The sequence below is a fragment of the Rhinolophus sinicus genome, chromosome 7, assembly GCF_057876585.1.
Source record: "Rhinolophus sinicus isolate RSI-liver-muscle chromosome 7, RSI-T2T, whole genome shotgun sequence".
In the NCBI taxonomy this organism is placed as follows: Eukaryota; Metazoa; Chordata; class Mammalia; order Chiroptera; family Rhinolophidae; genus Rhinolophus; species Rhinolophus sinicus.
Genome location: NC_142507.1, coordinates 37,038,636 through 37,051,946, shown reverse-complemented (window position 1 = coordinate 37,051,946; position 13,311 = coordinate 37,038,636). Strand labels below are relative to the sequence as shown.

Genomic DNA, 13,311 nt, shown 5'->3' with positions numbered 1-13,311 from the left:
ACAAACACTTGTATAGATAAATAAATGGACTGATAAAAATAAAAATAATAGTAATAATCCTTTCCCAAGGGATAGGATTTCCTTTTATCCCCAAACAGGAACACCTCAACAGTGTTTTAAAATCTTCATATATAGACACAGCACGGTCTCCTTTGTCCAGGAAGACCTGCCCACACCTTCCTCTCCTCCCCACCCCCATTCCTACAGGAGGAACCCAGGCAGGAGGCAGCTGATGACACACCACGTGACCACAAACTTTTGACCCTCACACCCTCAGCAGCTGCCTACAAAGTCTCCAAATGACCCCAGCCAATTGAGGACAGGTGGCCAGGTGACTGGGCAGTAGGGTCCCTGCACTTGTGGCCTGACCTGCCCCTCACCTCCATGCCTCCCTCCTCCCACCCTGATTCATCCCGTGCACACTTGTGCCGTGATCCATACAGTCTCTTGCTATCTTCATAGATAGAGGGTGCCGAAAAATTGTATACACATTTTAAGAAAGAAAAACTATACTAAAATTATTATACTCAATATATACCAACAGCAAAAGATGAATACAAGTCACATTTGACTTCTGCAATGACAAGAGGTGCTCAAAGTAGTTACCATCAGTATCCAGACACTTCTGATTATGGCGAACTACTGCTTCATTGACCAGTGTCCACTTGTATACATTTTTTTGGCACTCCTGTATGTATTCTTTCCTAGAAATATCTATTCTGGATTTACGTTTTTAGAACACCTATACAACTGTGGAATCCAAGCTACACACTGTGGCTCTGCGATTCTGTCATCAGCTAATAGAAAATAAAAACTGAGAGTATTTTGGCACATCAATACTAGTCCATACTTTCCATTCCAGATCAATTCCCAAGTTGCCAATAATCTTCACCATCTTCCAATTCCACTGAAAAAGTGGCCTATATTTTATGTAACAGTGTTAGCATTTCATTGTTCTGATTATAGAAAAAATTATGCAAAAATTACTTACGGCATAAGCACCTATCAAAAACGCTGCATTTGCTCTTTTTCGTTGATCAAAACAGGTGTAGTGCACTATTTTCTTTCTCGATAAACTGTATGACTAGAAAGAGAGAATAAAAAGAGTTAGTGTAACCACAGAGACAATGTTGATATATACAGAAGATAAAAATCATCTCTTAACTTTCAAAGATTTCTCACAACCAGTGAAATTTAACAACTTTAATTTCCATGGCATTTGTACATGAAGTATTTGGGGGGTGGAGGGTTACTAGCTCAGACTTTTCACAGCCCAATCATGATGTAAGAATGGATAATATAACAAATATGTTTCTTGCCAAGAAAGGAGACTGATAAAACAGTAGGAAATAGTTAAGTTCTTAGCATCTTTATTAGCAGGAACCATTTTTGAAGATTTACTCTCGATCTTATGTGTATGTAAAATCCTTTCTTTTTTTTTTTCATTTCCTACATACCACACATATTCCCATAAAAGTCACCTATATTTTTCATATTATACAGTTTGTTTTTAAATGTGTCAACCAGTCCATTTTCCTCTTTAAAAAATTTTAAATTCCTGTATTAACTAGAGCACCAATATTAATAGTTTCTTTCTAGAATGTTCTATAAAAAGCCGCTTTTAAAGATCTGATAATAAATGGTTAATGAAAAAAGATGAGCCATCAAAAGGATTATATCAGCAAACATCTTAATACGATAGCCATATATTAAACTAATGGATTCAGACAAACAGTTATTAAGCACCAGCTATATGCCTGGCAATATGCAACATGCTCAAGTATTCACCTAAATCCAAAATAAGTAACATGGTATGTTGTGTACATGCTAAACAGGAAAAGAGGTGTATAAATAAAATGATCTGTTGAAATGAAATCAAAATATTAATAAAAAACTCAAACATAAAACAAAGAGCACACTGATGTAATACAATAAAATCCACTCAATTTCCTCATATTTCCAAAGTTAGAGTATTTGAACAAATGGTTTTCACAATACAGACACATACTTACATTGTAATATTTATCTATAAAAACATACTGATGGTAAAAGCAACTTGTTATACGTTATACATTGACCACAACCCACAGAATATCTGCTTTTAGAGCCCCCTTAACAGAGTTCATTATATATCTTTCTTTACTCTGCTATTTTCTATAAGGAAAAGAAACTCTTCTAACTTAGACGTCCATTCTAAGATGGAACTATAACATTCTGGCTTTAACATGTAACCGTAGGAAATGTAGCTACATGTATCCCAGCAATAAGCCAAGACACCCTCACCACCCCAAGTCAGGCGTTTTCTTTGATAACCAAGAATCCCATGTTCTGAAAATGGCATCACTTTTTAACATCGAATTTTGAAAAATGTTGATTTGCCTCAAGGTAGGTGTCTTATACCAAAGACCTTCTTTCCAGACAGGCTTACTAAAATACCCCTATACAATAAAGATTTTATAAGTGCATTTTATTCAATTCAGTTCAGTTCAGTTAATACACTGAAGTGATCTAAAGACTTCAAGGTAACTATTGATGGTGCTGACACTTGTCTCCCTGCTTTCTCCATTTTGCGCTACTGTCTGCGGGACATTTCCTTATTTTATTTTATTTGTTTGTGTGGTTTTGCCACTTATTATTCTCCATCAGTAAGATATGTTTGATTTACTGGAAGGAGAGTCAAGGCTCTTCAGACCTAAGCATCTTTTATGGCCTCTGAATCCCAAACACCTGAAAACTGCCTTCCACGGGCCAGGCCCCCATAAACTTGAGTCAGAATGAACATAAGGACTCAGCAATTCTGGTTCCCAGACTCCCACTATTGACATTTCCTGGTTCCCTGAGGGGAAGAAAACATCAACAATCTATCTTGATGTTTGGATTATCTGGTTTGATGCTCTTTTCCACTAAGAATTCAGGTTTCATAACAACTGTTGCTATCATTTAACAATGTGGAATTAAATTTATTTTACAAATCCACTTGCCAAAAGTGACAAATGCATATTGCTGTTCTTCCATCCCCAATGGTCTTTTATTGTTTGTTTTTAATTTTTCTCACTTAATCTAAAATATATGGAATATAGAGATCATCTCAGATGGGAACTATGAAACTGGAAGACAGAATTCTGGAAAAAATTTTATTTTCATTGTATACCTATAAATTTTTTTTAAGTAAATATAATGCAAATTAAACTTTAAGAACTTTAAAAGAATTTTTTAAACTTTAGCAGCTTTCAGAAATTACATCAGATAAAGAAATTCTTCACAAAAATCTACGTAGGCAATTTAACTATTTTAAAATATCTCCTACTGGAAGCTGCCTACAGGATGGAAACAAAACTGACTTTTTTTTTTTTTACATCCATCACCATACACAGTTAAAAGTATTTTTTTCTTGTGATGAGAACTTTTAAGATTTACTCTAACAACTTTCAAATATACAATACAGTATTATTAACTATAGTCACCATGTAGTACATTATAATAACTGACTTTTTAATGAGAATTTTCAATCTGATTTTAAAGCTCCTACCATTTACCTTGCTTAAATGTTTTTAAAATTCAAGGGTTTTTCTCAGTTAAGTCTCAAAAGCACTACAGTCAAGAAATGATATTCTGCTTAGTGAAGCTTGGCCGATATCACCCAGGTCAGACAGAAAGTTGGGTTCTCACTCAAGGAATCAAAGGGAACGATAACAGAGAAAAAACTTATGCATTACTGCCCTTGTCCTAACTCCCCTCCTGACACAGAGGCCTCCCTGTTATGTATCACCCTGCCCTGGTCTTACACCAGCAATGCTGTTCAACAGCATTCTGGTACTGGAATGAAAAATTTCAGGCATAACAAAATATTTTGCCAATTGTTTAGCTGACGCTTTATATGAGGGGGTTGATGTACACAAACTCCTTAATGTTTTCTCCTTTCAAATACTAAACACGTCCCTCTCTTTAAAAAAATTAAAACTACCTTATTACATATCAAAGCACCCTAGAAGCAACAATACCATACACTGATGACAATATCTTTAGAGGAACATTTGTCTTATCCTTCGAGATCTTTCATGGAAAAACTTGACCATGCAGGAAAGAAAGGTACAGTCTGCAGACAATAGTTGTCTAGTTTATGAATAAGTCAGCCGATATTTTCTTAGATTCTGCCCTAATCCCAGGGATCTTTATGCCTCCAAACTGGACATCTGCCTATTCCTCTCTCTGGCCCGTCTTCTCTGTGGTCCGGTATTGTGACCAAGCCCTTCAATGAGAGCAACTGCAAACTTACACCATCACCTCTAGTTTTCAGCAAGCCACCTGCTCTATTACAGATTCTTTTTGCTTTACATGAAAAGCTCAAAGATTACAAAAACACTGTGTACAATAGCAAAGTAGATTTAGAAATTGGTAAAACAAATATAATCTTAAATATAAAAGGGAGGACATAACAGAAGGAAAACCAAGACCCCTGGACTATTTTGCCTGCTTTGCAGCAAGACTGCACATGATACCTTACAATTATAAGCCGCAGTCACGATCCACACTGTATTTTGGATTTCTAGCTGGAAACGGAGTGTATAGCCTTCTGAACCTTCTTATGTCAACACAACCAGTAACAAAACAGCAATAATAACAGCAACAATAACAGCTAACATTTATTGGTCACCTTCTACCTTCCATCATTTCCCAAAGCAATAGGAACAGTGCCAGAGGTATCCAGTTTGACCAGACACAGAGTGACTCACAAACCAGAGGCCCTGGGCAAAGCTGAAATATAATGAGCATGCTTGTCTCTCTTTTACCAAGAGAACATAAGCCCAGAGTCAGACAGGGCCGGACTTACCACACTTGGCCAATATCTTATATGTCATATCACAGAGAGTTGAATTCTCTCATAAGTATGGTAGACAGGAGAAATCCAGAACTCCCTCACTGAGGTGGATAATTTGTGTAAATCTCAATTATAAGGACATAAAAAGTTTCATCATTCAAAATTTAAATAATTCTCAAGTTGAATTTGTCAATATTATTGAAATTTTTCAGAAATAAAAACAAACTAAATATTAATCTAAATTATATTTTATTATTGTATTATAGTTCATCTTTTTAACAGACTAGTTCAGAGTCATCTGGGTGTGGAAGGAGGGAGGTTATTAAATACAGATTGCTGAGCTCCATAACCCAGAGTTTCTGATTCAGTGGGGCAGGACCTGAGAATTTGCGTTTCTAACAAATTCCTTAGCAATGCTGATAATGCTGGTCCAGGGACCACACACTGAAATCCACCATGCTAAGATATTACTAAATTTTGGAGCGGAGCTGCATAAAATGTGACTGGTTCCAACCCCTGGACATGTTCTATATGGATCCTAAAACACTGTCCATTTGGTCAAGTAACCCCAAAAGACATTTAAATTTCTTAGGAACTCCAAATCATGACATATGCCTTTTAAGAACATGTTACGAAAAACACATTTCCCCAGATTTCCTCAGAAAACTTTATTACAATTTGTAAATTCTTGCATTCCAGGTGATAACACATTGGGAACAAGTTCCTTTAATGATTCAATAACTAAGCTGTCTTAAATAGCGATATTCCAGAGGTTCTAAATTCAGAGGCCCTCAGGGGCCTAGAATTTGAAGTGGGTCAGCTGGCAAACTAAAAACACATGCCCATCCACAGCAGACCAAGCTCCAACCTGCTGTTCTCATGTAGGAATCTGGGCCCATAATCAAATACTGCAATATTGAACAGAAGCCACAATCCAGAATTTAATGAAAACTTTTATAAAATGCAGATGTTGACCATGAATTTAAAAATTTGAAACAGCATTCAGGCCCCCCAAAACAGGTTTGTGGACTGAAGGCAGCCCACAGGCAACCAGTTAGCTGAATCTGAGTGCTGGGTACAGTGGCTGAAACAAGTCCTATTGGTTCTGTCGGCATGAAAGCAGCAGCCGTTGTGTGTCAAAGCAGTATTCAGCAATGTGGTAACGAGGGGAGCGGCGTGGAACCCAAGTCTCTAGCCTCAAAAGCACGCAGAGTCTAATGAATATTCAATGCTAAACAAGTGGAAAATACTGGCAAAGGCTTATCACAAACAGAAGAGAATAATTACGTAGGGAGGCAGTAACAACACAACAAGGACCAATGGGATGATCTTAATTACAGGTACACTACTTGTTTAATTTCACAAGAGAAAAAAATAGTAGCTGAAAGATGGAATTTAGTACTGAATATCAATTAACATAATCAAACTTATAGAAATTTCCAGACCTGTATTGTTTACCTGAGTGAGGGTCAAAATTTTATCATTCTTACATAAGTCATGACATATAAATATTTAGTGGTACTTGTAAACCAAAGTACAATGACTGCTATGATAGAACAATACAAATAAAGAAGAGGATATTGACCCAGACACACATTTTCTAGCTCGGAAAGCTATGTGCAAGATTGCATTCTAGTGGGATCACTCCTTGTGAGAAACAAGCCATGGGACACCTCAGGGAGAAAGAAAATGATGACATGCTACACAATCACAAATAGCCTAGGCTATTGGATTATGGTGACATACACAAATCATGCACTTGTTCAGCTTAGGTCAAGAGACCACAAACTACTTCACCATTCAAAAATAAAAGGTGAGGCAATGAAGCTCAAAGCCCCCAAAAAAGTAATAATAAAAAATGAAAACAAAAGAGTTAATGGCCAATTTAAAGCAACTGATGTTTCAGCAGTCTTTCAGTTAAATTGCTTGCCATGCTTAAAAGTAAATTCTTCAAGTTATTTGGTAAGAACACTGCGTTTCATTAAGCTGTGTGACAGCCAGGTTGAGCTAAGGAAGACAATGCAATCTGGATAACATGCTCTTTAATTAAAAAAAAAAAAAGCAGAGCCCATGCACTTCCCTAAACAAGCAAGCTCTGTCATGGTGGTGCTCAGATTAAGCAGATTACAGCACAGGGACCATGGTGACCAAGGCATCATTCTCTTACAGGTGACTAGGCTAGCCCAGTAATGGCTGCAGCCACCAGCGTCTCCACAGCAATCAGTGGTCATCTCACTACAAAAGCGATAAAATGAACAGGTCTTCCTGTGAGCAGCCATAACCTCTACATGTTTTACCTCCAGCTTTCCCAGGAAAGGGATATTCTTGAAAATTTTCTTTGGCTGTACACAAAACAAAATATGGTTTATATTTTCATTTAGAGCTAAAACAAAACAAGTTGAATAGTTTCTTTAGAAAGAAAAAAGTGTCTCCGTATGGTCCATTTTGTTTCAAACCCAGCATGTTTCGTTAATGAAACGGCACATGAGTAGAAGTCAAGTAGAAGTCACAATGTCTGAGAAAAGTGGCTCATCATTATTTGATCATGCTGATCAAACAGCCGAAAGCATTTGGGGGTTCTCTATAAAAAAGGGTTCTTCTTGCCTGAGGACTTCTGAGTGACTATAAAGACTCCCTGCCTTGCAAACTCTAGGTATGCTCCCCCCCATATGAATTAACACTGCGTTAGAACCCCTGACACCTCTTTAAACTACATGAACTGTCTCCAGAATGTAGCTTGCTTCTTTTTCCCCCCAAAACCCATGAACCTGAAACAGAAGATAACCTCATGAAGCAATCTCGACATGTCTTTGTAGGTACAATAAGAGGGTGGTCTGATCATTGTATCAAAGGAGTTCTTGTGTACAACCACCTGATACCGTGGCCGGTGCCTGGTTACCAAGCAGGATTACTGCACTGATTTCATTCAGCAACAAGGACATCCTCTGAGCCCCCACCACCTGCCAGGTACTTCAGTGCTTTCATACAATCCTCCATTTCACCGTGCCCTGCTTCCTTCTCCTTTCACCCTGAAAGGGCTATGTGAAATGTTTTGTACATTTTAAATTACATTTCCATCAATATTCTTTTAGACCTTTTAAAATAGTCCTCAAGATTACTGTAATGGTCCTGTTGATTCATCAGAGCAGGTATTTAAAAAAAAAAAAAAAAAAAAAAAAAAAACCACTGCCCTAGAAAATGTCCCCTTTTTTCAGTAATACTCTTAGATTATTTCCCGTCCCCCACGCTAGGGTTTTATTTTTCTCTGAGGAAAAGTGAAATCAACAGTTAAAACTGTACCAACTATTTCAGAAAAACCTGGTTGAATCATTATGTTTAGAAAACTTTCAGATTATTGAATCAGTAATTGAAAGATTTTCTTAAATGATTAAGAAAGAAGAAGGTATTCTGTTTGAAGAAGGTATTCTGTTTTTTAAAGTACCACTTCTTTGTCTTTTGTTAGTACAGTCTTCTGTTTCAGAAGCCTTTATATTCTAGCCCAATGTTCTTAGCATTGCCTGTGTTAAGAATCCCTTTGAGAACCTGTTAAAAAGTTATGAATCCTCACTGAAGAAAAATGTAAATATATACAAAATTTGACTTATAATTTCAGGAATTTATAGATCCCTTGAAATACCAGATTAAGAACTGCTGATCTAGTCTATCAATCATTAGGATATTTTACATTAAATAACATACAAAGTTTTACAAATTGTTCTCACTTCAATAAATCTTCCTTCTTTTGACTCCTTCCCTAATTACAGTAATGACTGACCAGAAATAGCAAACTACAACATATTACTGCATACTTCTTATACTTAAACTTTTTAAAGTATAGTGTAAAATAAGAAACAAGTTTTTATTAATGATGACGATTTCTATTTTTGTTTTTTTAATCTAAGCAGATGTTTAATGGATAATTTTCCATTCTAATCAATATAATTAAAATGACCATTGGGAACAAAATGCCTACTGACAGACACACACAGACCAAAAAATAGCAATAAATCACCATCTCAAATCTTCAACTTGACAAAATATTTTTTGACATATAAAAAATAAATTTGGGTTTGGAATAGAATACACTGCAAAATATTACCTATCCAAATAGGCATCAAATAAAGGGGGGAAATCACAAAAACCTTATTGGAAGACACGAAAAATTTCCAAAGTAGAAAATAAAATGTGCCTAAAGGAGCTAGGAAACCACATAGGAGAATTCTAAAAGTTGTTATTGGTTAAAATAATGCCAAATTAATCAGAGAAGTAAAGGAGTTTGAGGACCAAGTAAATGCCATCAGATTTGTTATTTAAAATGTTATTAGAGTAATTATGGTAGAGTAAGGAAAGCAAAAGTGAGATAGCAAAGAATTAAGAAATCAGTGCCTATCAAAGATGTAAACCTCTAGAAGCAAAAGGATAAAAGAGGACCTATAAGTCAAAGGGATCATGATAAGGTCTGTGCATTTGGTGATCCTGTGCTAGGCACTGGGGACACAAAATTATAAGACATGCCTTCATCTTTTAGGAGCTCACAGTCTAGTGAGAAAGACAGAGGCAAACAGGTAGTAATTATAATTCATCCGTAATGGAGATCTGCACAGAGAATTATGGGAAAACAAAGGAGGTACCTCCAACCATGTTCAGACAGACAAAGATAAGCTTCCTAGAAGTGATGGTGCCTGAACAGGACTCAAAGAACGAGGAGTCATTAAACCAGAGGGGAAGGGCATTCCAGTGAGACTGGGTGTCACAGCAATTGTGTGGAGCAGTGGTGTGGTTTGTGGCAAAGTGCAAGGCTGGGAGTGGCAGAGGTACTGCAATCTTCAGTGAATCAGTAAGTTTTGCATGAAGTCATACACTGGGAAAGCCATCAAGGGTGGGAGTTGTCAAGGCAAACAAGACGAAAGATATGTCAGCAAGGTGCCCAAAGGTCTTACAATGAATAACCGTGGGCTACAGGCAAGAGACGTCAGCAGAGAGGCAATGGACTGAGAGGGAGACTGAAGGTCTAGAGATTAAATGAGGGTGAAGGTGAGAGACAAAATGTGGGAGACATGTAACAAAAAAGAGTACATTCAAAGCAGGAAAGAAAGCCTGGATTCTGGGTTCCTGGAAGCAAAGCAGCTGGAGTGGCAGTAACAGTCACTGATGCAAAAAAGGCAGAGGAGCCTCGAGGCCACGATGGGACAAGTCAGGCAGGCAGTGCTGTGAGTGAGCATGGGAAGATGATATGCCAGAGGTTGCAGCAACCACCAAAGATAGAGAGAACGAGCATGAAGAATACAGTCAAGAGCCTTGAAATCCAGCCGGAATTTATCCTGCAGCCTTGGTCAAGTCACATGCCTCTGCTGTGCCCCCCTTGATGCACCTATAAAATCAGGAGTCTGGACTACATAGTCATCTGAATTCCTAAAATTATGTCAGACAGCTTTCTCATACAGAAACGATAGCTATGAGGCTGAGGATGTGTTCATAAACTTTGATGAACTGCATTGTATTTCCTATCAGAATCCACAAATGTTACATATTAGTAACTTTCTTCTGTACAGGGCTTTAAAATTTATACAGGTCTTCTACGTATACTTTCTGACGTAATCCTAACCACCTCTCCATGAGAGCTCTATAATCCCTGTATTGCAGATGAAGAAACTGAGATTTCCACAAGGCGGAAGCAATTGCAGCTTTAAGTTGGTAAAGTCAGTCTTTTTTTCCTTATATAAAGATTCTATAATACTTGGTATGCTTTGAGATAACCCAGGATTTACTAACATTTAGGTTTTGAAAAGGTATTCCTTCAGCAAGTAACAGGGTGCCCCCTAATTGTACTAAATTTAAAAATGTCAGTCCAAGCATCCAATAGATTACCTGATCACTTATAAATACAAACAAATCAAAATAAGCCCATGTATCCACTTACCCAAACTGTTCAGTACAGAATATGGTAGAAATATAGTCTTATTCAATCCATCTACTCTTGTGTAATTTCTATAAGTAGAACACTGAGTCAGACCAAAAATTTTATTTTCCTAATGATGATTCCTTTCTCTTCGATCACTCCAGATAGCAGTCAGCTCCCAAACTGTTAATTATAATACCCAGTTCATACCAACTACATATTAACAGGACTAATCAAGAGAACAAAGAAATTCCTAAGTCCTCCAAAGGAAGAAATGGGTTTCAACTATTCATCAATTATCCTTTCCTTGTTAATTCATCCATTAAAAGTCCATTTTATATTTTTCTATGAAATCATTTTTAGGATATGATGTGCTTCCTTGGGGATTACAAAAATTTCAACTCTGCTTTCTAAACTATGGGTAGTAGCTTCTATTCTGAAAAATGCAGATTATTTTAGTGAAAGAATTTATACACATCTTTTCAAGTCAGACAATACTTTACAAATTAATTCCTTAAAAAGTAGATTGCAATGATAAACGTCTAAGTTTTGCTTTGTCTTATGCACCTGAAACTAATAAAATAAAATAAGTTGATTGCAACAGATCTTACACTATATTATTATTGACTAAAAAAGTCTCTTTGTATCATTCCATGACCATTTTATCATTTTCAGATCAATGGCAAAAATGTGTGAATTCATAAATACAAAACATATTTTACAGGAAATTCTCCACCATAGATTGTCTTTTATACCAAAATTCAATAAAAATCAATCAGCTCAAAAGATGATCACTAAGTAGCTGAATGTACAAGGTACTGCACTATGTCACACCAGGAACATTTTACCCAGCAGAAGAATGAACTACCCGAGCATTATAATTTAGCGGTTATCCTTAAGAGCATGCTGTGCAATTCACTTTTCATACTGAAACATTATATTTAACATCCTCATCTAGAAAACTGGAAGAAAAATAAAAATATTTCTTTCTATGCGATGAAATAAGTTTATCAAAACTAGGAACATATATGTCACCTTTCCTCATATATGCTTAGAATTTAAGAGCGAAAAAAAAAAGCCATATGTAAAATAAAAAATATAGATGCGTACTGAATGTATGACCTACATTCTGTCATAAAAGGTAAAGTCCATGCTCTACTGCTGCTAGTTCATCCATCTCACTTGGCTGTTAACTCTACAGAGATAATATTCAAGAAATACACAAAAATTTCCGTCTTTATCAGGCAGAAAAAGTGATGCTCCAGAGCTTTGCTGCGCAGTGATGAGCCCCCTCATCACCTGGTAACCACATCTAGACGCTGACCTGAAGCTTTCAGAAAAATCATCCCCGGAGGGAATTTGATAGACTCATTAATGACAACCTGAAAGGATGTGTGCTTTCTTTCTTAGATCACTATTCCAATGACTTCATTCAGCTCATATTTCAATGCATCCTGAAAACTGAAGGAGGTTAACATGTCCTTTATGGGGTAATCAGTAGGATCAATTTCAATGTCCGGTTGAACTGCTCACATAAATTCCCGAAGACCAAAATTCCCTAAATAAATGGTGTGTGCACAGCCCTTCTGCGGGTCAGATCTCACAGTCCAAATTTACAATACCAAAATATAAACATCACCACAATACTCACTTTTAGCTTCTTGTTTAGTTTACAGCAGTATCTGTACACCATTGCCAAGTTCAGAGGTCCAAAATCTGCATAGAAACTGAGATTTAAGGAAAAAAATGTAGTTAGTAAAAATGTAATTTTCAGTAACATCAATGCTTATTTTTATTTTCACTAAAATTGCAATCAAATTTCAATTATCTTCAGAAATACAGTCAATAATATTGTGACATGTTTGCATAGTGACAGATAATTACTAGCCTTCGTGAGGTGATCACATTGTAGGGTATATAAATGTTCAGTCACTATATTATACACCGGAAACTAATATAAAATTGTATACCAACTGAATTTAAATAAAAAGAGAAATACGTAGAAAAAATAATTAAACAAATAAAGATAAACCAACAACAACCCAAAAAATTATTCAGGATTAATACTGGGTTTTCCTACCAGAGAGAAATTAATATAACTACACAACTTATAACAGTACTTACCTTCTTTTTGGCTATGCTACTTTGATATTTAAATTATTTTTATTCTACCTAGTCTACGATTACTTGAACATTAATTATAATCTTTAAATTACTCATGGATACATTTCTGAAGCGCATTGTTGGTCCTCAAACTGTACATTTTACCATTTGTTTTATGAACTTCCTAACCTTCTAACTGCAGAAGCATGCCATCAGATTAAGATTGAGGATTATAATTGGTAGATGTTGTAGAAAGTTGTTAAAGAAAGCCTCCAACCAATTTTGGAAGATATTTCTCTGTTCTCTTCATTCTAATGCCTGTTTTTTGTAACATCTCCAAAAACATCAAAAGAGATGGGATTTGGTCCTAAGGTGACATTAAGAAACATCATTTGTTTGAAAAATATTAAAGAATACAAATAATAATAATAAATTTTTTCAATTATCTTCAGGAATAAGGGTCAGTATATAACTGATTGATAGTAATCCA

At 36.1% G+C, this 13,311-nt stretch overlaps 1 protein-coding gene across 3 annotated transcripts in view; it reads right to left on the bottom strand.

Moving 5' to 3' along the window:
• Positions 1-13,311, bottom strand: part of CDC14A (cell division cycle 14A) — a 134,983-nt gene that overhangs the window by 104,082 nt on the left and 17,590 nt on the right. For all 3 annotated transcript variants that reach the window (XM_019747037.3, XM_074318476.2, XM_088799461.1), the window contains exons 3-4: positions 12,370-12,445; positions 992-1,084 (exon numbers count right to left, since the gene is read on the bottom strand). In XM_019747037.3, the coding sequence (XP_019602596.3) occupies positions 992-1,084; positions 12,370-12,445 (169 nt within the window). The remainder of the gene's footprint in view (positions 1-991; positions 1,085-12,369; positions 12,446-13,311) is intronic.